The sequence below is a fragment of the Pipra filicauda genome, unplaced genomic scaffold (genome assembly GCF_003945595.2).
Source record: "Pipra filicauda isolate LSUMZ 115617 unplaced genomic scaffold, ASM394559v2 scaffold30_size5312502_pilon, whole genome shotgun sequence".
Classification (NCBI taxonomy): Eukaryota; Metazoa; Chordata; class Aves; order Passeriformes; family Pipridae; genus Pipra; species Pipra filicauda.
Genome location: NW_024104432.1, coordinates 4,086,874 through 4,112,865, shown reverse-complemented (window position 1 = coordinate 4,112,865; position 25,992 = coordinate 4,086,874). Strand labels below are relative to the sequence as shown.

General features: G+C 40.5%; 1 protein-coding gene across 3 annotated transcripts; it reads left to right on the top strand.

Moving 5' to 3' along the window:
* Positions 1 to 284: 284 nt before the first annotated feature.
* Positions 285 to 25,687, top strand: ST3GAL5 (ST3 beta-galactoside alpha-2,3-sialyltransferase 5). Of its 3 annotated transcripts, none has more exons than XM_027736611.2 (7): positions 285 to 381; positions 13,143 to 13,254; positions 14,971 to 15,079; positions 17,306 to 17,649; positions 19,067 to 19,253; positions 21,854 to 22,012; positions 23,192 to 25,687. In XM_027736611.2, the coding sequence occupies exons 1-7, from the start codon at positions 351 to 353 to the stop codon at positions 23,453 to 23,455; spliced, it is 1,206 nt and encodes a 401-aa protein (XP_027592412.1). In that variant the 5' UTR covers positions 285 to 350; the 3' UTR covers positions 23,456 to 25,687. The 3 variants fall into 3 exon arrangements, with proteins under 3 accessions (XP_027592412.1, XP_027592411.1, XP_027592418.1); XM_027736610.2 differs by having other exon boundaries at positions 14,971 to 15,085; XM_027736617.2 differs by lacking the exon at positions 285 to 381 and having other exon boundaries at positions 13,143 to 13,264; positions 14,971 to 15,085; positions 23,192 to 23,497.
* The last annotated feature ends 305 nt before the right edge of the window (positions 25,688 to 25,992 follow it).

Here is a 25,992-nt window from a genome sequence, read left to right as displayed (position 1 = left end):
ACAGGGGGCGAGTGTGCGGGCAGCGAGGGGATGAGGAGGGGGACAGCAGGGCCATGCGTGTGTGAAAAAAAAAAAAATCCACAAAGCAAACAAAAAAACCAACCAACCAAACAAACCCACGACTTATTCAGGGAAAGAAGGGCACGCGAAACCAGCGTTCCTCGGGGAACACCCCCGGCCCTGAGGGGGGCTGCGGAGGGGGCGGAGGGGGGGCGGGTTCGGCCCCCTCAGCGCGGGCGGCTCGGCTCCCATTGGCCGCGCGCCGCCACGTGCCGCGCCGCCCCCCTCTCCCCTCCCTCCGCCCGCCCGCGCGCCGGCCCCGCTACCTGCGGCGGGGCCGCCCCGCGCCCATGAGGAGACACCGGCCCGGGCACGGCGCAGGTACCGAGGGGCTGCCGGCACGGGGGGCACCGGGAGACGGGGAGAGACAAGGCGGGGGGATGGGGGTGGTCAGTGCAGGGGGAGGCCCGGCGCGGGGCCTGCAGTCCGCGGTATGTGCCTTCCTCCCCCTCCACCACCGCAACCCCACCGGCGCCAGAGCTGCCTCCGGGGAAGGCACCGGCGCGCCCGGGCCGGGGGAGGTGGGGCTGCGGGAGTGCTCGGGGCCGATGGGCGATGGGAGCCGCGTTTGTCTTGAGGGAGGGAGAGGATGTAGCGGCGGCTGTCTTCGGGTGTGCCTCCGGATTAGAATTTATAGGCTTCTGCCTGTCTGCGGGATGCGATAGGCTTTTTGTGGGTGATTTTCTCTCTTCATGCTTGGAGTGATGTGAGTGCAGAACAGATACGGCTTCTGCTGTTGCTGCCAAAACCTTTTTATTTTCTTCAGCACTGCTCACGAAAAAGACTTTCGTTTGGTTTTCTTCCTTTTTTTTTTTTTTTTAATTTTTTTTTTGCATGTGTGCTCAGCTTTGCTTATTTATTATTTAATTAGGCAAGATCAAAACATGAGGCTGATGGAGGAGGCATGTTTGTTTTGCCACTCTCTTTAGTTATGGAAATGAATAGGAAATGAATCATAAAATTACTGGATGTAAACAGCTCTCCCTGTGGAAAATGGCTGGCTTTGTCTCTTTCTGGGGAAAAAAGGGTAGATTAAGGTGGATGTTTTTTGTCTTTCCAAAGAAAACTTGTAGAGGATATTCTTTATGTCTCTAAAGTGGATAGGTGTTTTCAAACGCAGCTTACGATCAGACTGTCCAGATGCGGTTTAGGAGGGGTATTTTCCCTGCAGACTGTTATTCCATCTGCTGTAGCGAGGTTACTATCTCCCTTCTAGATCACACAGCAGGAAATCTTGAGCTGTCTCCCAAGCCCTCTGCTAGCCAGACTGAGGGAATGTCTTAAAAGGTCAAAATGCAGCTGGAGGGTTAGCGCATGAAAGCATTTTAGTGCAATTTCTGCTTCCTCTGGGCTGATGAGAAATGAGCTCATCCCACCTCGGGTTTCCTGGAACTTCTTAGCGTTTAGCATCCTCCTTTCCGTGGAGTTTCATTAAATTGGCCAAGTGATTGATAGGCAGTTAGGGCCAGGATGTAGGAAGACAAATTGCGGTAGTAGAAACTTCCTTTTATTGAAGAGAACGGGCTAAAAATGTTCAGTTTCATTTGCTTTGCGTACATCAGTTTAGGTGACAGATATCAAATGTGCCAAGGCTGCTGTGAAGTTGGAATACTTGGAGGGTAAGTTGCTTTGTTTAGATAAGAGAACCTGTAAAACTTAAGTAGCTCTTGAGTTTTTTGGTAAAGGCTAATGTACTGAATAAGATCCAGACAGTGCTTCAAACTTGTCATGGCATAATTTTCAGGCTACAGGTGAGTCTGAATGAAACCTGCTCAAATATAACAGATTAAAGCATCTTCAGCAGGCGCATCCAGAGCTTCAAAACCACCCAACTCTAATTCGGACATGAGTCTTCCCTGTGACAGGCAGCTCTCATAAAGTTATTCTTAATTTATTATGGACTTCCTTAAAACTCGTGTAGTCTGTTATTTTCCATTACTTCTATGGGAGGGCTATTCCTTTGCTACTCAGGAATCTTTTGCTCCTAGTCCCTATTTATTTATGTCTGCTTTTTCCTGTGTGGTAACATTGTGCTTTTGTTTGAATTGTTTGCTTTTAGCTTTGTTTACATGTTTGGTGTATCTAAGGACAGACTCTCAACCTGTTTTTGCAAAGCTGGACAAGCGAAGCTCTCTGTTATCCTTGGGAGAAGCTCTTCCTTTACCCATCCCATCAGCACTCTCTGCTACCTGTTAGGTCCTGAAGTCTTGGATTCAGAAGTTAAGCATTAAAATTGGTTCCAGCAATGTTCTTTGTAGTTTCCCTTCTAGCCTTTTCTTCACAGGAGGCTTTTGGCATCTCTTCTTTTGCTTCTGTTGGCTCAAGTGTGATTTTACCGTGATCTCTTGGAGTGTTGTTAGATGATGCTCTGGTAAAAATGCTGCTGTGCTGTTAGCATTGTTCCATAATTACCAGTTGTTCAGTGCTATTCTGCTCCATAATTCAGATGTAATATGAAACATCTTGGCTGTGTTGAAAAAGGCATGTTTCCTTAGCTCGGTAAAGACTAATGCCATGCCCTGTCTTTTCTGACCATTTCTTTTAGGAAAGATTTATTCCTCAAACTTCCCATGTAAGGGGAAAGACCTAATTTGTTTTGGCTTCCTTGCAGGGGCTCAGAAATATCTTCTGCTTGTGTGCCATGAGCTTGCCCAGCTGGTAGGGGGTGATGTGCTGATACACTGGGCTCTTTTCCTCCCTTCCTGGCTGTGTGGCTCTTCCCCAAAGTGCTGGAGTGGTGCAGTGCTTCCTCTGGTGTGGGTCTGTGGGGAGAAGGATGTGAAAGGAGCGTGTGAGATGCGCACAGGAGGAGTTTCTGAGAAGCAGCTGCCTGCTGTTACACTGCGGTTCATTCGCTGTGTGTGTTTGGCTTCAGCAGATCCTGAGGAGTGGCTGACATCAGGTTCTGAACATCCAGAGCAGGCAGGCCAGTGTTTCTTACACAAGTGGCATGGAGGGGAAAACTGGGTTTTCCTGCAGAAGAAAAAGGGACGAGGGGGTCTAAGAAGCTTCCCTTGTAAGAAATAAACTTATCTTTTTCATATCACACTGTTCACAACAGCAGTGCTTTAACTCACGTGTTTCTTCCTGCTTGGCTGCGACACTTGACTTTCTGTTGCTTACTTGGGAATCAGAAAAATTCCAAATCCAGGTACTGGTTTCATCTGTCACAAAGCATCAGCAACCCTCTTAAGTGTTGAAGCACATCTTGTTGATATTTCTGGTGTTTATTTATTACATTTTTTTTGCTGTTCCTCACTTCAGGGCACCTGAAAGAGGTTTCACAGAAAAGTCTGGAAAACTTGATAGAGAAGAGGGTGCCAAGCCAGAAGTGAAATTAAGAGAGTATCCCTGTTTTGAACATTGAACTATCATTTAGAACCTCATTAAGAGTTCTTTTCTTATAACATTATTTTAGCAGGCACTATTAATGTCTAAAAAGCTTCCTGTGAATGCTGCTGAAAGGAAGTGATGGCATTTCACTCCATCTCTGATTAAGCTGATAATTGGTCTAGATTTGAGCTGGAACCATTTTTTTGTGTGTGTTCTCTCTGGATGACCCAAGACTAAGAGCAAGTTGTAGCCTAGTTATGTGTTTCCTTCCCCAAGGAAAAAAACTGGGCAAATAGACACAATTACGTAAGGTTGTTAATGATTTCATGAGTTGGTGGTTGATATTGGGAAGAGGGTGTAGGAATGAACCATTAAACAATTAGAACAAAACACAAGTAGAGTGTCTTAAGGCAAGGGAAAAAGATTATGATGCCTCTAGGGCACTGTTGTTGCTTGCTGCTATTCATGACTGCAGGCAAAATAATTTTCACCTGTCATCCTGTTGGTACTGTGATAAACTGAGAGGATGATTCGAGCTAATTAAAAAGAAAATAGTGTAAGGTCAATATAACCTGGAGAGAGAAAAGAAAAACAAATCGTAAAACTTAATTGGGCCCCTATAAAGACATAAAAAAAGTTACCTCCCTTTTACCTTGTGTAAGATTGATAGTGAAGAAATTTTGTTTATTTATCTCGATAATAACACCTTTCGAAAATTTTATAACTTTGTATAGATAACAAGCAAACATCTGCTGAATGTCTGACTTGACAATATATTATGGATGCTTATAGATAACATTCTTGTTTAAGAAAAACATCTGTTGAATGTCTGACTTAACAATGTGTAATGTTTATGCTTATGTATAATGAATATTCATGAAGTAGCTGGAAATAAATGTAGAACAACTGTCTTCTTCAGGTGTGACAGGCGTTGGGAGTTGTTAAAACTCCTCCCTGATCAGCTGAATTTGAATCCAGCGCTGAATTTGCTTTTATCATATAATAAATTCTAATTGGAAATCACCCGGCTTTAGGTTTCTGTTTCTCACAGTACCTTTGAGAGTGTCTGTCAGCTGCTCTGAAATTGTCATTTGCTCCTTATTTCACTTTTTGCCAGTTGTGTCCACACACATGGGTGCAGTAATAAATTTGTATTTTCTGAGGAGAAAGATCTTGACCAAATGAACTGCAGGTTGTACGGATGACATAGGTTTTTACTTTTTATTGTCTGATTAAAAAGCCTTTCCATTCAAAGTTCATTTTCTAAGACACATTGATTACACTGGTGCATAATGTCCTGCTGTAAGTGCTTATAACCATATTATAGGCTAAAGAGTTTTTTGCCATCAAAGATGTATTCTTCAATTAACCAAAACAACTGACTCTGTTCATTAGAACAGGTATCTTGTCAAATGCTTTTTTTATTCAATAGTAATAGGCACTAAGCAAATAATATTCAAGGAAAGTTTTTGAACTATCTGAATATGTTAGAATACAAACTTAACTATAGGATTTATATTGTTGTAGATGAATAAATAATTGACAGAAGTGTCTAATTTTTAACTTTAGCTTAATTTTTTTTTCTTTGGCAAGAAGTTGTCAGTCCCTAATCAGCAACAGCTCCCTGGCTTTTGTCTCTTTTATGTCTTTGGATAGGAAGTGGTAGGATGGTGATCAGAAGATTATTTGAAGATAAATATCCAACAGTGAATACATTGCTATAGCTTATAACACAAGAGTCTCTCATGCTTTAGCATGTTCCTGATAAGTCTCCCTCAAATCATTAGTATAATTGGAATTTTTCCTCATGCTTGTGGTTTTGAAGGTTTTTTGTCATGTGCCATTGAACAAAAGTCCTGTAAGAAGATATTTCAATGTTTATTGTGTTATAGAAAGCGATTTTTCAATCGGAAACAGTTCCTTTGGGATAACTTGTCTGTTCCTCTTCTCTCCCTACTTTTCCTGAGTATTTTGTCGCTATGGGCAAATGGAGCCATCCAGATAAAAGGCTTTTTACTTTTCTTGTATAGATTTTGATTCCAATTTCAACATCTGGGCAGGTTGTTAGCTTTCCTGATCCATTAAATCTGTGTTTAAATTTTGGCTTTAAAATTTGGATTAATTTCTGCACAAGTCATTGGAAAGTTGACTTCATGAAGTTCAGTCAAGGTCCTGGAGCTGGTCAGGGCAATCCAAAGCACAAATACAGGCTGAGCAGAGAGTGGATTGAGAGCAGCCCTGAGGAGAAGGACTTGGGGCTGCTGGGAGATGAGAAGCTTGGAATGAGCTGGCCTTGTGCTTTGACAGCCCAGAACCCAACCATGTTTTGGGCTGTATCAAAAGCAGTGTGGGCAGCAGGTCGAGGGAGGGGATTTTGTCCCTCTGCTCTGGTGAGACCCCACCTGAAGTGCTGCATCCAGCTCTGGGGGCCCCAGCACAGGAAGGATGAGGATCTGCTGGAGTGAGTCCAGGGGAGGTCACAGAGAAGTTCAGAGAGCTGGAGAACCCCTTTTACAGAGAAAGGCTGAAAGGGCTGGGGTTGTTCAGCCTGGAGAAGAGAAGGCTCTGGGGAGAACTTAGAGCACCTTCCAGTACCAAAAAGGGCTACAAAAAAGCTGGGGAGGGACTTTTGACAAGGTTCAGTGTTGCCAGGACAAGTGGGAATGGCTTCAAACTGACAGAGGGCAGGTTTAGATTAGATCTTAGGAAGAAATTCTTTTCTATGAGGGTAGTGAAGCACTGGCACAGGTTGCCCAAATAAGCTGTGGATGCCTCATTCCTGAAAGTGTTCAAGATCAGGTAGGGTGGGGCTTTGAGCAGCCTCCTCTAGTGGAAGGTGTCCCTGCCCATGGTAGAGGGGTGGAACTGGCTGATATTTAAGCTCCCTTCCAACCCAGAACATTCTCTGAAAGTGAGGCAGTCCTTCACTATATTGCAGTTTCTGGAATGCCTCTTGCTAGAGGATGATCATATGCTTTTTTCAGATTGATTGGGGTTTTTTAATAACAAATTCTCTAAGTCAGAAGATAGTATGTTTCCAAATTTTTTTTGTGTTTAAGAAATACTCATTTTTGGGTGGATAAAAATAATTGCAGTTGTAAGGCAACAGTTAGACTGTACAACACTTGTGACTGCAGAGTCCTGTGTGTATGTATAAATGGGGTGCACAACTAACGCTCCTAAGCTTCAGCTCTTTTATTCTTTGTATTATCAGTTCCCCTCCAAAAAAAAAAATTATTGAGATGAAGCTTGATCTGCTATTGGTTTTAAAAAATAAAATTATTTATCGTGTTTTATGTAAACAGATAGAGGTTATTTGCAAAATTTATTTCATTATGGCTTATTGTTTCCCGTGAAAGGATGATGAAGTCTGAAAGCATGGGAAGGGTTTGAAGGCATCATGCTTTGATAAGGAGACTTGGGAGGGAGAGTCCTGGAGGAGGAACACTCTGAGGGACTGTGGACTACCTTTGTCAGAGGTGGTATGCTGGTAAGGAGCTCAGAAGAGCACAGGAAATAGTGAAAACCACAGAGGAGCTGCAGACAGAAAACATTATGCACCTGACTCCAGCTCCTGCACTGCTTGTCACCTCACCAAAAGAGCAGTGACAGGCTCCATGTAACTCTGGCAAAAATAAGGGAAATTGAGGCAAGGAGGGGAGAAGGAGGAGTGTTTGGCTTAAGTTTAGCTTGTGAAAGGAAAGGAAACCCTCATGTGTTAGGTTGTTTTCTTTTTCTCAATATTAGAATTGATGGTTAGCAGTTGTATTCCTTGACAGAAAAATTACATTACTGTGAAATGCCCTGAATCAAGACTGGTTTGCCCAGTAAAGAGAGTTGAACGAATTTTGGGTGGATGTGGGAACGGGGAGAGTTTTATGCTGATTTCTGAATCTGTTTTGAAATGACTGTCTTAAGAATGGAAGATCAAGAAGTTAAAGTTTTTGTATTCTTAGGTATCTTCATGCAAGAGGCTCTGCTGTTCATCTGGTTTTGAAGCATAAACTACAAAAGCTCCAACCTAATTAGCCACTACTATTTTTTTAATGTCTCAGCCCTTATGTTTTGATCTCTGTGGGTTTCAGTACTGCAGAGGCAAACAAAATTAATCCTAACTGTAAATTTTACCAAACTATTTTTTGTGTTTTTACATAAATAAATAACTTTCTACTTAAAATACTGTATCAATTTTGGAAGCCTTAATGAAAATTATTATCTCATCTATTTGGGCTATAGAAGGGATTGAAATGTGTTACTTTTCATGGGCCCAACTCTTGCAGGTAATCACAGACACTGTGTTTAGTTGTCAGTTAGGTTTTTGTCATCTTTTTTCTCCAAATGTGTCCCAGGAAACAATCTGAAATTACGTTTAAGTTTTCTTAATTTTTTTCTTCTAATGTCTTCCTTGCATAAAGTTTTGCCGTATAACTGAGGTGGTTTTTTTGGTTGTTGTTGGTTTTAAAAGCCACAGAACAAGAAGCTCATGCAGAGGTCATTGCTGAAATTTAATGTCCCATCTCAATAAAGAGTACCTTGCTCCAGTTAATTCCTTGTGAAAACACCTTCTCTGCCTTTTAACTTTGCCTTTCTTTTTTGAAACAAATGTTACTCAAAACCAGGTAGCTTTCATCTTATCGTTTACTGGTTTTGGAGGTATGTTTCTTAGGTAACTTATGTGTATCTGATTTAGAGGAGAAGGCATGAAAGGAGCCAGGTGGGTTTCGGGTATTTTTTGCATTAGTTTTACCTTCTGTTTCAATGCCTGCTCGAGCCCCATCATTTGTGATTAGTAATTCCATTATATAAGGGTGACTTTCAGGTTCCATTTGCTGTGGGCGTTGCACTGCAGCCCCTTGATCTCTTTATGTGAACCTCAAAGGCTGCATTGTGCAGCAAGACCCTGATATCGACTGACTTGTAAAGCTAGGTGTTTCTGGTGTTTCTATGCTTGTGGTGGTACCGTGGGAAGGGAAAGTTAACTTGTATTTTCAACTCTTAGGAGCTTCAGGTGTCGTCTAAGATGATGTTGTGCTGGATGCTGTACAACTCTGAGAACAGATGGTGTCTCTTGCCCACAAAGCCCAGAGTTGCCCCACATAAAAAGCGATCCCAAAGGCTTAAATTAATTGCTTCTGAAATACTTCAAGTGTGGAAATTTTGTCTACTTAAGAATAACAATGAGACAGAAGTAAATTATGGTGAAAAGAATAACACCACAAAAAACTTTGGAGTATGTTCTACCGATGGACGATTTATCCTTTGAAGCAGCTTTGCACAGAGCACTTAAGTTCTGCAGATGAAAAGCAAAATTAAATCCCCTGAGTTCTCACTAATTGCACCACAATGAGTAGCTATAGAAACGTCAATGCAAAATGTGATTGTAACACAGCAGTACTACTGAGCCATCTTTTGTATGCAGATTGAGACATTTGCATTTATGGCTCTCAAAACAACTGTAGCAGGGCTCCTTTCTGGAGGAGTGCAGTGGTGTTTGTATGCAACAGCTCTTTGGTGCTCTTGGTATCTTAACTGCCCTGGTTCTCTCTGCAAACTCACAGATTTATGTTTTTTTAAACTCAGGAAGACTGTGGGAAAGGTGCACTCTAAGGTGCTTGTTACTGCTGCCTTGCTCTTTTGAACACTCTTACACCATTCCAGCCGGTGGAAGGGGCTTATTGACTTCAATAAAGACTGCAGGATCCAACCCTGAGTAATTAAAAAAAGCTGCGTTGGATAGATGCATTTTGACTTGATATATGTATGTATCTGTCTATATATATTGATCTGTTTGAGAAAGGAATCATCTGTAGTGAACAGAACTGACAAAAGAATGTTGCTGTGGAAATGAAAACTGAAATTATATCAGTTATATAAACAATATAAAAAATATAAAAAAAAAGTTGTACATACTAAGAGTTGGACTTGGAGAGGATGTGCTGAGGTGATTAATTAAATTGTCTGTTTTCTTGGGTTTTTTTTCCACATCCGGGATGAGCGAAGCAACTGTTTGAGGACAGCTGGAATTTATTTTGCTCAGAGTCGGTGAAGACGTTCTGATAGCACTAGCTTATTGTAGTCTTGCATTCCTGTTTAATTCCCTTCTGTCTGAATCACTTTCCACCTCTTCAGTTCCTTCCTCATATTTCAGATCTCTTGCAGCCTTCCCTTTGTTTTGAAAGGCTTCATGAAAAGTACGATTCAAAGCATGGTGTTTGCAGGGTGCTCTTGTTGATTTATACAGTAGAGGAGGTTGGCTGTGTCCTTCCTTGCTGCAGGATGATTCCAGGAGTATGTTAGTGCACTTAGGCAATGAGGAAGTTTTACATGCATGCATTGAGCAGCCTTTCACATGTAAGTCTTTCTGTCAAGTTACAAGAGAACCTGGGTCCTAGAATAGGAAAGACTAATTTGCAAAAAAGTATAAACCTGCTTTGAACAATGTTAAGGCAGTGAGGCTTTAATTTTGCCCTTAGAATTCAAGCTGTAAAATGTTACAGATTTGATTCAAAGTGCTGGAAAATGTGTTGCTAACCTGGAGCGTGTTCCCTCAGAAATGTTACTGAAATGGTACCGTGGCCAGACCTCACAATGTCGCGTTGCTGGTAGCAGGATCCTGTGGCACCTGGTCTGACTGATTCTTTTGCACAGAATCCGTTCTGATGTAGGCTCCTATAGACTATGATCAAGTTACCTTTTTATGTTTACCCAAGAGTTATTACCTGCATTGTTCTCTAGTGAAGAACAGTGAAGGTTGACTTCTAGGTGAAGCTTGTTTCCTGCTTTTTCATTTTTTAAAAAAATAAGGTTCCATTTTATACTTCTCCCCAGCTGTGTTTGTGGAGATGTGTGGAACTGACAGATACAATTGCTGCCTTGTTTAACGCTGTCACTGCCGTCAGCCATCCGTGTTGGTGAGAGATCCCCTTCCCTTTCCCAAACAGCGCTGGGTGCCACCTGTTGGTGCTGGTCTGAGACAGTCTCCTCTGAGGTGATCTGATGGAGTGTACTCTCTGCACTGCGTGGAGTGATCCTGGAGCTTCCATGTGGTCTGCAGGCCTTGTTCACACTCTCCTCCACAGCTCTGCAGCGTCCTCTGATCACCTCTTGTTTGGCGTGATCGTGCTTACAGGTTCCATGAGCTGGGGCTGCTCCCTGTGCATGCTGGCAACATGATCCCTATGGATACCTGGCATCTCAAGGTGTGTTGGTGTGAAAGTACCGGGTCCTGTAGTATGAAGGTCCTGGATGAGGGCTGCTGAGCTGACTTGTTTGTGTAGTGTGGCAGGAAGAACATGTGTCATACACGGAATAAAAGGTGATTGTACAAGTCCTGCTGGATTGGCACTGAACATCTCAAGGTAGAACAGTTCAACTTGGTGATCCATAACTAACACTAGGGTATGGTCCTTGTAACAAATTTTGTTGATGCCTTTACTCATGTGGACTTGACTGATTTGCTGCAAATCTTAGTTGAGAGCAAACTGGGCTTGTGATGTGGATGACTGGGGTGGTGGTGTCAACACCCAGTTTTGCTCCTCAATGCAGTTTTTATTCAGTGGTGTAGATGGAGGCAATAGAGATGAGGTGCTGTTCTGAGAAAAGGAGAAGCTTTTAAGGCTTGATAGCTTCCTTGTGACCTGCTGACTTGTGTCCTTGACAGGTTGTGTGGGAGACAGGAGCTGTATTCGATTTCCAGCTTAATTGCTAGAATTCTGGGAGACTGTGGGATGTCACCCCTTAGGCTTCAGTTTACCCTGTTCCTAGACAAGCATAATGCTACTGACTTCAGTTTGTACAGTGCTTTCAGATCTGCTAAAAGGGGCTGTTTAAGATACTGCAGCTTTGTGACAAAGGCCTGCAAACGGGTGTGAGAGCTCAGAGAGCCTGTGCAATTAGTAAATACAACTAGATGAGTAGTTTGAGGTTCTTAGCAATGCCATAATAACCTATGTTTGAGGTTTCCTGCTGTCAAAAACCATTAGGACTTTTTTGCCTTGCTCTGTTTTGTGAGTTATTATCACCTGCATGTCACCCTGAAAGCATCACTTGATGTCTCCTCTTCAGAAGACTTCAGATGCTGTTATCGATCTTTATCTCTGCTTGTCCCACCCTGTCTCACAGTGGTTTGTGTTATTTGACCTTCTGCTGTGCGTACCAAATTTATTACTGAGAAATGATGCATGACTGTGCAAAGAGACTTAGTTCTGAATTAGATACCCTTGAAATTTCAGTGGCCTGGATTCGAGTTCTGGAGGGGATGCTTCTGTCTCCTCAGCTCCTTCATCCTAGTGTTTAAGAACATCAGTTGTTCATCCAAACAAAGTGTTTGTAGAGGCTTGTAGAGATTTGTAGAGGTTTCAAGTGGGTCATATCACTATATAAAATAAAAAGAGGTGGAAAAGAGAATGTGGAAGATCATCCCTGAGAATAGCTCAGTTGGTTAGAGCATGGTGCTAATAACAGCAGGGTTGTGGGTTTGATCCCCCTCTAGGCCATTCACTTAAGAGTTGGACTTGATGATCCTTATGGGTCCCTTCCAACTCAGAATATTCTGTGAACTGGGATCCCTAAATGAAAGCCTTCCCTTAGCCTTGCTTTTTTTTTTTTAAATAGTTTTTGTGACAGAGCTCTTGGCAGGAGAGCTGAAGAGGACCTTTGCAGCAGAGAGGGGCAAGCACCGAGATCGAAGGGAATGAGTAGGGCTGAAATCCTCCACTATGGAGGAGCAGGTTGCACCCTTCTATGGTTGGCTCATCAAAGGGAGTGCTGCCAAGGGTGGGTAGGAAACACCCTTACCCATATCCCTTCTCCTTTCAGGGGAAAACCAACAGGTTCATAGGGGTAGGCTTAGCACAGTGTTTCCTTGTTTGCTCACATCTTCGGTTGATGGTGAGAAGTTGATGTGCCAGCCTGCATTTTCCTTTCCAAAATCAGGACTGGAGTGTGCTGACAGAAATTCATGGGAGCTTACACAAGGTGAGCAGCGAGCTTGCTTCTTGCCAGCTAATGATCAGTGACCTGCCCATCTGTGAGGGAGCACCGTGCACTCTTTGATGGTTGTTGGAGGGGAGCTGCTGCTGTGCGTAGAAACTACCCTTGTGCTGGCAGCCTTCTGCTCCTGCCTTGTGCCAGGCAAAACCTTCTCCACACTCTCTTCAGTACTTGCTGTTGAAGTTGCTGGCTGTGTTGTTGGGGCTGCTGAAGAGGTCAGTATTAGATTCAGAGCAATGATGATGAGTCAGGTTTGCTGAACCTTGGGGAAACCGGGGAGTTGATTTGAAACGTGGGTTCCAGTTTTGAGGATGGCGTGTACAGGCTCTGCATGCTGTGAGCATCCTTGAAGCCTGCAGGGTAGTGTAGTGCAGGGATTTGATTTTGATTCAGGGATCCTAAATGCCCTGAGCATATTGTATACGTTATTTTTTTTTTCCCTGTCTGGAGTGTGTTTGACCAGATCAAACAAAAGTGTTTGACAATAACTGATGTAATTGCAATTATTAGACTTCAGGCTTCTGATGAAGAATGCATAGATCAGTGCCTGGCAGCATTTTTAGAATGATGTTCTGGTGGTGCAGCTGAAATGAGTGTGTTATTGATCAGGAGGAGGTCAGGAACAATTCAGTATTCCTGATGCTGTAACTAAGAATCACAGTCTTCGGGAAACAAAGTTGTCAGTCTGGGGACATCCTGTCAATTCAGCAAAAGTTTTTTCAATTCAGCAAAAGTTATGATAATTTTTTTTTGTACAGCAATGCTGAGTGACAGTAACGCTGTGAAGCTGAAAAGTGATCATTCACCTCCTGTGCAATGGTGTAAGGTGGCTGCACATGAAGATGAGAAGACCAAGCTGGTTTTTAAAAGGTACTTGCAAGTAAGTGTCATTGTCACAGCAACATAGGGGTCAATATTTCTTCCCGTAGCCTGGACAGTTACAAAAAGGATGCAGAAGTCAAGGCGTGAGGTTGCCACAGGCACTGGATGGAGGGTTGGGCACACAGCTTTCCCTGGGGCACTGAAAACCCTTTTAAGAGCCTGAGCTCACTCCTTGTAGTACGTGTATGCCCAAGCCAAAGTGAGATCCTAGTACTTTGTTCAGGGGCATTTCCAGTTCTTTTTTTGTATCCAGAAAAATTCCAGTGTCAAGGCTTTGAAGGCCAGCAGATGCTGAGTGGGTATTTTGGAGAGGTGTTTCCTTGTAGTTACTTTGTTTATGAAGACTTCTGAAATGCTGCATCAAAAATCTTACTCCATTGTTTATAACTTGACATCAAATTATATTTAATAAATATGTGCTCATGTGCATCCAGAACCATATTTTACACCAAAAAAGTTCACTAGTCTGATGCCACATTAATTTTTGGGTCCTACAGCTTAAAAAATCCCAAACCAAGCAATTATATCCATAGGTGTTTTGTGCACCTGAATGGTGCAGCCCCAGCTGAATCTGGGGATACTTGATAAACTTCTGTGGGTGAAAACCAGCCTCATTCATCTGCTGTGAATCCCCTGCTTTCTGATTTCCAGGGGTTGCAGCCTAACATGCTAATGAAGGTTTTAGGCCACCTGTCAGTGCAAGATTTAATTTATTTAAATAAGATGTGAGAACAGTGCTGCTTTTCCAGTGGTCACCTTGTTTGTAGCCTGTACTGCAAACTGACTGTCAAGATTGCATCTATTAGTTCATATGCTACAAACTTTTTTTAAAGAAAAATGAAAATCTGTATTAACTTCATCTGAAATAATTTCAAGAAGCACTGGACACTTAGTAAGTTGTATATTTTGTAAAGATGTTTAAACAAACGTCTGGTCCTTAGGAGACCATGGGAAGTGAAAATCAGTTACAAAGCTCAAACTACATACTTGAGCAACAACCAGAACTCTAACCAAATAATGATGCAATTTTTTTACAGATTGGTTTAGACATGAAATGAGTTAAGTGACTATTTTGACATCAACAGTGAGTGGTGTTCCTTAGGAATGAGAAATCAGTAGATCAAAAATACAGATAGTCTGTGTTATTAAATTTTAAAGTTTGTTTGTTTTTTTTTTCTTTCTTCTCCATGTTTTGGGGGTGTAAATAACCAAGTTAGGCTTCTCAGTATAAACCCGAACGTCTAAATTCTGCATTGTGTCCTGCCAGCAAGTTGGAGGTTTTGTTTCAGTGGTTGCCATTGGCCCAAAATCATGCAATTTGAAGTTCCATTCTTCTTCTCAACTTGCATGAAAATACATAATCCAAGATAGAGTTGCCCTTTACGGAAGAAAACAACAGTCACTCTTTGCTTCTTTTTGTGAGGAGAGTTGTTTGACTCATCAGAGCATTTCAAGTATATAATGCAGGCAACATGTTCCTTAGCAAAGCATCCACATATGTTCATACTTTCCTGCAGATAGCTCTGAAGAGTTGTGAAAGATTTGGAGTGAACAAAGCAACAGGTTTTTTTGGTTTAATTCAAATGCAAGTATTCAACTGTCCTAAATTTGCTTAAAAATATTGATTTAATGGTTGATTGAACGCTGGAAAAAAAGATTATTTTTTATTTCTCTCTTACGCCTCACCCTCCTGTTTGTTTTTAGAGTTCTTGTACTCTTTGTGGTCGGAGGGTGCTTCCTTTATATCCTCAAATTACGTTTTGGCCCTGAAGAATGTGACAGAACAAAAATGCCGTATGTGGACCTCGATCGTGTAAGGGTTGGTATTTTTTGGCTTGCTTTTTTTTCACTTGGAATAAAAAAAAAAGGTTATTAATTGACAATGTAAGAGTTATAGGGCTCTACAACAAAGAACTAGAATGCTGACATTTTTCTGTGAGGGAAAATATGTTATGCTTCATTTCATGCCATAGAACTTCTGGGTTTTGTTCTTGTGGAACGACAACAGAAGTGCATAGAGAAACTGGATTTTTAGGGGTAAAATGATGTAACTGTGACTTTAACATTTGAAATGGACGTGTTAGTCCTGCTATTGTGTCAGTGCAGATGACACTGGTGATCAGAAAATTGATGCAAGTGAAAAGTAACGTATCAAAAAAAACTCCACACAACAACAACCCAAACCCAACACATTAAACCAATTTTTTTTTTTTTTTTTTTTTTTACCTAAGCCATCTGCCTGGTCTGCTTTGACTCATAGTTGGTCAGATGTTTTTGGAATCACAGGGCAAATGTGCAGGAGGGTGCAGCTATTATTTAATTTATTCATTTAAGGTAGCAGCTATGTACTTTATGTACAGTTTTGCATGTGCCTTTTAAGCCAGTGTAACAGACACCACTAAAGCCTTTGCTACTTAGCCTGTTTTCACTTTATAACAGAACTTACCTGGCTTAGAGCTGTTACATTTCTAGCTTTGAATATCTCAATGCTAAGACACAACTTACAGCAGAAGCCTTGATTTAAGACAGTCTTATAACATTACTGCAAGCGTATCTTCCCCCACCTCCCACCATCTTCAGTGCATGTATTTCCTCTTCTGAGCCTCTTTGCCTCCCCTTTTCCTCTCATTTGACTCATTTGTTTTTTTCAGTAACATGTTCTTGATTCTGAAGAGCAAACACCTTAAGCCAAGCAAACCTAAAGACTGGATGGGCTGTGCTTATTGCTGTCTCATGATTCATTTTTGTTTGTGTTAGGTGCAGGATGAAGAAAGAGTATTGCTCTGATATAGTTAGGTAGTAGCTAATTACAAACTGTTTGGGGCAGTTGCCATGTGAGTGGCATTAATTTTTACTGATAGGTGTCAGCCTTAAAAATGAGACTCTTCCAAAGATACACTGAGTCCTGCCAACGAAGTACAGCAACACAAAGTTGCTCAGTTGTGCTTTGCCCAGTGTAGTGTTTATGCCTGAACTTGCAGAAAAGTTCTGTGTGGTAGAGGCAGTTCTGTAGATTAATCTTGGTTGAAAAGGAAAAGAAGTGAAAAAGAGCAGCACAGCTTCCCTCCTTGTGCGCCCAGATAAACACTTCCTGTTCCTTAGCAGTACAGGAGAACTAAATTAGCACTAGACTGGAATCTTTAGACTCTGAACCCTGTGTTTGCTCATGTTCCTTTTAATTACAGTGGAGGAAAACACTACAGAGCTTATTGGGGAAGAGAACATGAAAACAAGATTTTATTTAATGGATAAAAGTAATACCTTTTCTGTTTCTCTTCTTCCTCACATCAGATGTTTGCTTGCTGTTACAGATTTTTAAAGACATAATGAGTAGTGTTTTGCTTTTATTGTGAAATGGATCAATGTGTAGTTTCATCTGACAGTTTAATCTTTTTATGCTATATGGAACTGTAGTCTTTTATTTTGGTGGCTGGTCTTTGAGAGAAGACTCAAAACACCCCCACCTTGCATTCTTTATAAAATCCTGACTTAGTCGTTCACAATAGTGTTTCAGCAATGCTTATGAAAGAAGTGTTGCTTCATTCTGATTACTAAGCAAGTCCAACCTGCTGTTTCACAGCACTTTAACCCAGTGGATCTGTCTCTGGTAGAATCCTACCACAGGCAGAACTCAGGTCATGCCGTTGAGCAGTGAGGTAGAATTCTACCTGCTGCTGAATTAGGCAGGTAGACATATGTTCTAGCTTTTTATTTTTTTTTATTTGTTGTTGTAAATAATAGTACAAATGTTCTCAAACAGCTAATTTTCACTTAGCAGTTCTATTAGCCTAATTTATCCTTTAGGAACCTCATATCTAGGCTCAAGTGATTGCATGGAGAGGCATTCCTTAGCAGCTTTTCACCCTGCACTCGTTAGTATCTGTGTTTGAGTAAATGCTTTAAAATATGTTGTACTTCCACGTTTAAACTTTTTTAATAAACCCCCGTGTTTGCTAAAGTGCTGGTGGGTCGCACTGAGAGGGTTTGTCCATTCCTGCAACTGGCTTTCCTGACTGAAATTGTGTGTGTTTTGTTTTAGAGAGCACAGCAATATGCCAGCGCCGCATTGCAGGAGCAGTGCCGACCTTCTTACGTGAAGAAAGAAATGAGCAGGTTATTTGCAGAGAAATATAGCGTGGACATATCTCCCTTTGTAAGGAAAAATGTAAATGAAGATGAAGCTTTATTTAAATATGAACCTCCATTTGGATTTCACAAGTTTTTTGACAAGCTTAAAAATCTTCTCGAACTCTTGCCTGAGCATGATTTACCAGAAGATTTGAAGTCAAAACACTGTAAGCGTTGTGTTGTTGTTGGCAGTGGTGGAATTCTTCATGGATCAGAGCTGGGTCACTTATTGAATCAGTTTGATATTGTTATAAGGTACATATTTTCCATTTAAGGATTCCAACTACTTCAACATTACTATATGAGCCAACTTTTTTTTCTTTTTAAGAGAAGAGTATCTCCAACATTTATGCAACTCGTAGGACTTTCTGAAAGTGCTTTTGATAAATTTACTTGTGGCTTGATGGAATTTGAAGTCTTAGGAGGAAAATAAATTGTCATGTTTGCAAGCCAGGAATTCAGTGTAATTATTTGTGGACTTCAGATACAAAAAAACCCCCCATGGGCAGAAATGAGATAGAAACCAGTGAAATCATAGACAAGTAGACAGTTGTGATTTTATCCATTCATATGTTCAAGCTTTCAGAGGACTCACCTGTGATTTTTTTTTCCCCTTGTCTAGTTGGGATCCTTATTTGAACTGTTTTTTTATAACCCCTATTTCAAACACATTAATTGGTGTTTCAGTATGCACTGGTGTTTGCTTATGCCTTTATAGCACACTTATCTTCCCTGATCTTTGCAAGGTCAGCACGTGCTTTCTGTGATTGTGCATATTTTTTAACATCTGGATTATGTGTTCTATATTTGTGCCTTCTAAACATTGCTCTTTGAACTCTCCTTCTTGTTTTTATTCATGTAAAGTCACAAGTAAATTTAATAGAAGCAGTTTCCCAGCTTGTTTTGTAAAGTATGTCTTGCTCCTCTTATAAAGGGAAGATTTCATTGAGTCAGTAGCTCTTATACAAAGGTAAACAAACCTGTTAGCATGTGCAGGGGCAGAGAACTTGTGTTAGCTGTTCTCTGAAGATTAGGGCTGGCAGTGTGAAGGTGTTGATACAGAAAAGTTTGCAGGACTTGCACTGTTCTGCAGAACTGATGGAGTAGGATGATGTTGCTCTGGTCAGCAGTGTGCCAGCATTTAAATTTTTGGTGAGCTGGAATGATATAAACCCATAGGATGCATTACACTGCATTGTAGGGATAATTTGAATGCTTTTCTGTGTGGAATACTCATGTGAGTTTGTGTGTACATGTGTCTTTGTATATATATATATATGTATATGTATATATATATATATATCTGAAAAGGATAACACAGGCAACTTTCTGTGTGTTTTCTTCCCCTTCCTCTTTTAAACCTCTTGAGTTGACATAAGTCAATAGACAGGAACTTCTGCAATGCTGTTTTAAGTTACTTTTCTGTTCAATCTTTTCAAAGTTTTGCACTTGTGCCATTTAATGTAGAAATAGAATTGGCTTCCTCCCAAAGATAAGGGCAGGATGAGTGCACGAGACGAACATAGAGCCTCTGAGAAAACACTGTACTGTGTTTTGTTAAAAATCTGTGGGCTGAATGTCAAGTTTTTGCTTAGTGTCTGATATTTTAATGAGATTATAACCTGTGTTTATTAAATATAATTTATCACCATTGTGGGTTTTTTTTCCCTAGGTTAAATGATGCACCAGTTAGAGGATACACAGATCACGTTGGTAACAAAACAACTATAAGGATGACTTACCCAGAAGGAGCCCCCCTTTCTGAACATGAGTATCCTCCTGCAAGCTTGTTTGTGGCTGTTTTGTTTAAAAGTGTTGATTTCAATTGGCTTCAAGCAATGGTGAAAAATGAAACCTTGGTATGTAATGTGACAGTCTTGTGTACCTGTATTTTTGTTTGTTTTCCCTTCCAGTGCTTAAGGAGCTGATTCATACGTTAGTTCCTGTTTTATTGTGCTGAGGATCTTTTACATAACTTTGTGGGATTTTTTTAGCTCTGTCTCCTAGTTACAGTTGGGCCAGCATTCACGTTGAAGCCCCGTGCTGACAGTAACACTTCTTTTTTTTTGTGCAGATATTGGTGGTTCACACCAAGCTAACATGACAGGCTGTTTACTAAAGTGTAATTCATTTCACATTAGGTTCAAGTGACTTGTTTAAGGTTGTAGAGCCCAAAATAAAAATGAGATTTCTGAATGCCAACTCATTTTTTTTTAACAGCTAAAGCCTGTACTGCTACAACAGGCATACATGCAGTTAAACATGTGATTGAACATCATCTAAAATGATGAGGTTGCTTATTTCTCGAACTGAATATTTAAAGAAGTGCAGAGATTCCTAAGGAACTGATAGAAAGGGTTTCATATTTCCAAATTAACTTTGAATTGGTGGCTTCCACCTCTTTCAATTTGCAGGCAGATAATTTCTGCAAGTTGAAAACTGGTAGCTTGGTTTCTCTGACCACAGATTGAAAACAAACACTCTAAATTGTTGAGAGAGATTTAGGAGAAAGCCTGCCAAGTTTTTTAACTGTTTGATCTGTGCTAGTTTAGGTACTCCAAATTCCCTTCTCAATTCTGTGATTTTTACAATATGGGATCATGTGGGAAGGTCTGTTTAATATTGGCCATGGCTGTCTACTACTACTACTTTAGTCCAGGGAGTGTGTGTGAGAAATATTGCCTTGTTTTTAATAATCTGAGCATGTTTTGCAGAGAGGAGATTTTCCTGAATCCATGAATTTGTGCAAATTGAAGAACTTCTGCTTCCTGATTTTTTTTTAAAATTTTTTTTTTTTTTTTACTGGGGGCAAGACAGTGTTGGTCTGTGACCTTCCCTGCAGCAGTGTGGTAATTTTGATGACCAGCAGCTTTGTAACTTGAGTTGGGTTCCTGACTTTCTTGTTTTACAAGCTTTCTGGCTATTTCATGTTTTAAGGTTTGGTCTTGAAGAATGACTAGTACAAGGCTGGCTTTCTGTATTAAAATTTGTGGAAGGGATTGAAAGAATGATTGCTTTTGGGGCATCTGCAGCATCCTCTCTTAGTGAGTTACATGTTGGGAGCATGTGCTTTTTGAAAAGAGTACCTGTACTTGTTTTGTGTGGCTTAGGAGCAGATCAGCTCATTCCCACATTTCTTCCTTGCTTTGCTGTTTTTTGCTGATGCAGAGCCAGCATCTGATTTGGGAATGGACATATTGGAGAGAGTCCACTGAAGAGCCACGATGATGCTTAAGGGACTCTACTGTGTCTCACAGAGCTGGGACTGTTTAGCCTAGAGAAGAGAAGGGTCATAACATCTTGTTAAAGTACATAAATATCTGAGGGGACAGTCTGAGGAGGATGGAGCCAGGCTCTTTTCAGTGTTGTCTGGTGATAGGACAAGAGGCAGTGGGCACAAACTGAAACACCTGGAAGGTTCCTCTGAACATCAGGAAACACTTTTTTTTTTTAAACTTTTTTTCAGCCTTAAGGAAGGTGACTGAGCACTGGCACAGATTGTCCAGGGAGGTTGTGGAGTTGAATATCCATGGATATCTTTCTCAAAAGACATCCAGATGCAGTCCGGAGCATCTGGCTTGGGGTGTCTGCTTGAGCCAGGGGGGTTGGATCGCTTCATCTCCAACTTCAGTGGCTCTGTGATTTTGTGAATAGCAAATATACTTCTTTCAAATACTCATCTTTCAGTTGGCTCAGCTCTCTGTGCAGGCACTGGTACTGTAGTAAACTGATTCAGATTACGGGTGGAAAGATAGGAACTGTTACAACCTGTATTTGATCAGTTTAAGCTTCTATTCCTTAAAGCCTGTTTAAAAAAATATAGGTCTATGTTGCAGCTCTGTCAGTTTTGTCATTTGCTTAATGCTACTCATTTTATGGACTTGTAAAATGAGTGTGCTGTAGTATTTTTTCTTCCATTAGTGGGCATCTAATTGATTGCAGTGGCATGAGATCAGAATCTAGCTTTCTGAGTCCTGTGTAAATCCTCTTCTAAAGTATTACATTTATCACTAGCTGGATGGTGTCAAACAGCAGCTCTTCTCTTCAAAGCCTGAGCACAATTGTTTTAAATCCAGTGCTTTCTTCAGAATGCCTGGTTAATATTTGTGGAAAACTGTGGTTCCCTTCCTCATTTCTTTAAATGCTGCTGCCTGCTCAGTTGTGCTGGGGAAGGCCCGAAGAACCTGGGGGTGCTGGTGGATATGTTGACTGATTAACACAAAGTGCAGCCAAATGTTCAGAATAAACAACTTTTCCCTCTGCTGTCCTCCCTGCAATTCCAAATACTTTGAAGATTTTCCTCTTTTGGGTCAGTCACTTGAGCTGGTATTTCTGAACCACCTTAGTCATAAACTGTTTCCTAAATTTTTCAGACTCCCTGGTGAATTCTGTAACTTGTATTTGCTACTGAGTCTGTCTCAGAGTTTCCCTTTGAACTGTATTTTTTTATTTCCTTTAGCCTCTGTGGGTGCGACTCTTCTTTTGGAGGGAGGTTGCTGAGAAAATTCCTTTTACATCAAAGCAGTTTCGGATTCTAAATCCAGTCATTATCAAAGAGACAGCTTTGGACATCTTACAGTTCCCTGAGCCTCGATCAAAGTTCTGGGGTTGGGATAAGGTAAGAGGTTTCCTTTTACCAGAGGGAGACAGTAAAATACAAGGTGAATCAAACAGTGCAGTTTCAGAACTAGTCTCAACTAATAGGGAGATTATGTGCTCTCAAAAGACTCTTGTATTTTCTTGTGCAAAATCAAAATAAGATTTCAGCTCACCTTTTTAGATGAGGTATTATGCCTGTGTCTACTGACATGAAATGACATTCAGATGCTGTGAGACATAAATTCACTCCAGTAGAGTGTGTTCACTCACACATATTTGTGACTGATGTGAAATACTCAAAAGCACACGTTTGATATATGTTAAGTGTGTTACAAACAGTGCCATTAAGGCAAACCAGCCATCAGCTGTGGACAGATGTGTCTCCAGCTGCAGGGAAAGCAGAGAGAGTATGAAAACCAGGCCAGTTTAAAGCAGCCTTGCAGCTGTTGGAAATGCAGTGTGTGCAGAGTACTCAGTAGCAACTGATGGGCATATCCTCCCTCCATGTCCTTTGCTCCTGCAGTAGTACAGAGTGATGAATTGCCTGGCTTAATTTTACACTGCGTTTTTGTTATTTTAATTATGCGTTGGAGGAATTGGTTGTCACTAGTTCTGTTGAACTATGTGAGAAGACATCTAATTATTGCATGAATCTCTGAAGGATCTTCTTACATTTATTTAACAGAATAACATAACTTACCAAGGTATGTATCTTAATTGTATCGTAGTATATTTGCCTTCTTCGCGGGTCGTTCAGTGAAAAGTCGTATTCTGAAGAATACTGTTTGTTAGAGAGCCTGTTGTTGCTCAAGGCTGAAATAACTGTAACTCAAGAAATGTCAAGTTTAACTGCATGTCAGGAGTTGTTTGAGTGTTTGGAGCGAGGGTTCACTTGCAGTTTAACTACACAGTAAGAGGGCATCTTGTCTTCACAGAAAAAAAAATTAGTGTTGACAGCCAAAAGCCTCATTAAAGGCAAATACTCAAGTTGTATTGGTATTTTACCCTGGAGTATTTAGCTTTACTTGATCATTGAATTGATTTTTAGTTTTAGTTTTAACTGATTAATTGATTTCAGTTTTAAATGAGCAGGGGGAATAGACCAAGCCATTAAATTGTGTAAAATGTTTTACAAAAACTGTGTTTTTATAAACTGTATGTTTGAACTGAACAAACTTCACTTTCCCCCCTTTTTCAGAACGTACCTACAATCGGGGTCACAGCGGTTGTTCTGGCCACACATTTGTGTGATGAAGTTAGCATAGCAGGATTTGGATATGACCTGGACCAGCCCAGCACACCTTTGCACTATTACAACAACCTCTGCATGGCTGCCATGAACGGACAAACTATGCACAATGTGACAAGCGAAACAAAATTCCTGCAAAAGCTGATCAAAGAAAAAGTTGTCAAAGACCTCACTGGAGGGATACATTGTGAATTCTGCAGCAAAGACAGCTAGTGGCTGACGTGCAGCATGGACAGGACTTGTTATATTTCCAGATCAACCATTTTGCAATCTTTAGTTCTTTAAAGTGTATATAAAATGGACGTGGAATCCCTGCTGCCTTTTTTAATGTCGCGTTCAGTTTGTTGGACTTGTAAATTAATTTTGTCAGATTTTACTTTGCACATTTTTGTGAATAGCTGTGTAAATACGACTTGGAGTTGAGAGAGATGTGTTTAAAGTATTTAAAATGTTTTAAGTTGTCTGAATAAAAGCAGATTTTTTGTTTTCAGATGTATGTGGAACGCACATCGCTGGCCTGAATTGTCTAACAGCACCCGAGTGTTGTTTTCCACTGAACTCCTGCCTTTGTTGTTCCAGTTCTTGGTGTCTGACTCCTTTTCATGCATACCATGAAAAGAAGGGCGTGTGCTTCTGAAGTCTTTCATTACTTGAACTTGAGCATTGTGTTCCCCCCTCAAATATTTATATTCTTTTGGTTTTGTGCTAATAATTTTTTTGGTGCGAAGGAGAAACGCGGGAGTGGAGTTGAAGGAAAAGGAATTGTTGTGGCAACAACTGAGTAGTGAGTACCTTGGCATTCATGATTGATATCAAAATCATTGATGTATTAATGTATTGGGTTAGAACCCTACCCCAGTTAAAGAAGTGGCATTAATACAAAATCTGCCCCCTTTTTTTTTGAGTGAATTGAGGATTGCTGGTTCTGTAAAACACCAGTTTGTAGGAATTATTTAGCAATAATAGAATCTATGACTAGGTTACAATTTCCATTGGTTGATTTTATGATCTTTAAGTAATTAATTATAGATATCATCACCTTAATAGTTTGCAATGCTGATAATACTTATGAACTCTAGTGTTGACTGTTGGATTGAAGGAGGAGGTAGAGTTGTTGGTCTTCTATGAACTTTTAAGTCAGCAATTGGGTGAGTGTGTATAAGTAAAGAAGAAAATCACTTTGAGAAAGCAGTATAATCTAGTAACAAGCCAGGTAACTGCTGAAAACAGCATATTTAAAAAGGAAAAAGAAGAAAGCTACAGATATATGTTCTTGTGAATGGAAATCAGTCCACTGCAAAGACACTGGGCTGTGCAGATCTGTAAGCAACTTTTGGCATTCATTTTTATTTTGTAACTACTTGAGTATTAGATATGACTGTTTGCACTGACTAGTGGTGTTGCTTAATCTACACTATGTGAAAGAGGCTTTCTTTGGAAGTGAAAGCTTTTTAGCAAGTCGATCAAAGGTTGGCCTAGAAACTTTGTTCATAATCATGGACTCTTCACATGGTGAACGTTCCCACTTTTCCTTTTGTTACGGGCAAAGATATGAATGTAGTTGTAGTTCTAAAGTTTCGAAATGCAAGATTAGGGAGGTTGTGTTTTGTTATTTTTATTCCATGAAGAGAAGATCTAGTGAACATTGACGTTAGAATGCAGCACACTGATTCTCACTGTTATTCTGAAAGGCAGTGGAATGACATCAGCTCATAAAGCATAACTCTGGAGAAAATTGTGGACCTCATCTTTCATAATTCCCATGTACCTACGTGTCCTTGAAAGCCAACTGTGGGTGGTGAGCAAATTTGAAAATCAGAAGTTTTTGTCACTGACACTGTCTGTGTTCTTAGCAATCATATTAATCCAGCCTCCTCCTTCATGAGAAACTTTAATTTTTACACTAGCAATAAATTTCTAGTCTATGTTTTTCCTGTAAGTGTAATATATTGTTTAATTTAAAAGTATTTCATGTGTGAAGAGTTTTATACAAATATCCTTTTAGTTAATATATTAAAATGCAAATCAAAATTAAAATTATTTTCTCCTGGTATTTAAACTGGAAGCAAAATACCTTAATTTCATTTAGCATTAGTGAAAATTTGGAAGATTTCAGAATATGTGCATTGGGGGGATGTCCTGAATACACCTAAAGTATGTGTTTCTGAGCACTTGGTCCCTCACCAGTTTGCTTTATTCAGCAACTTAAAAATAATCAGGTTGATTAATGTAAATGCCAATAGCTTTTTGGAGATACTGTATTTACTGTGAAATTCTCAGATTATGTCGCTGTAGGATTAGATTGTTTTTCTGTGAGTTTTATGGCTTGTGATAAAACCTTGTTCTCCATGGTTGTGTGTGCTGCTTTGAATGTGCCTGCGTGGACTCGACCCTCTGTGAAGTGGCAGCAAAAAGCAATAAACTGATGAAACCACTTTCTATTTATGTGTTTGTCGCTCAGTTTGCTATTTATTCTTTCTCCTTTATTAAGGACTTTACATGTCTCACTGGTGCAATTGAAAGTCTTGATGCAATCCCAGGCACTCACAGAGAGGTAGTAGCTGGTAACTCTTTCTGAGTTCATTTATACCTTTTTAATACTTGTCAGTGGGGTTATCTGTCTGGTGCCTGGAAGAGAGAATCCATCTCAACACTGATCATACTGTAGGCTTCCAGCATTTTGAAGTTAATGTGGATGAGAGTATTTCGGACTGGGTTATAACAGTGGCCTTAAATTCAAGGATGTGTCT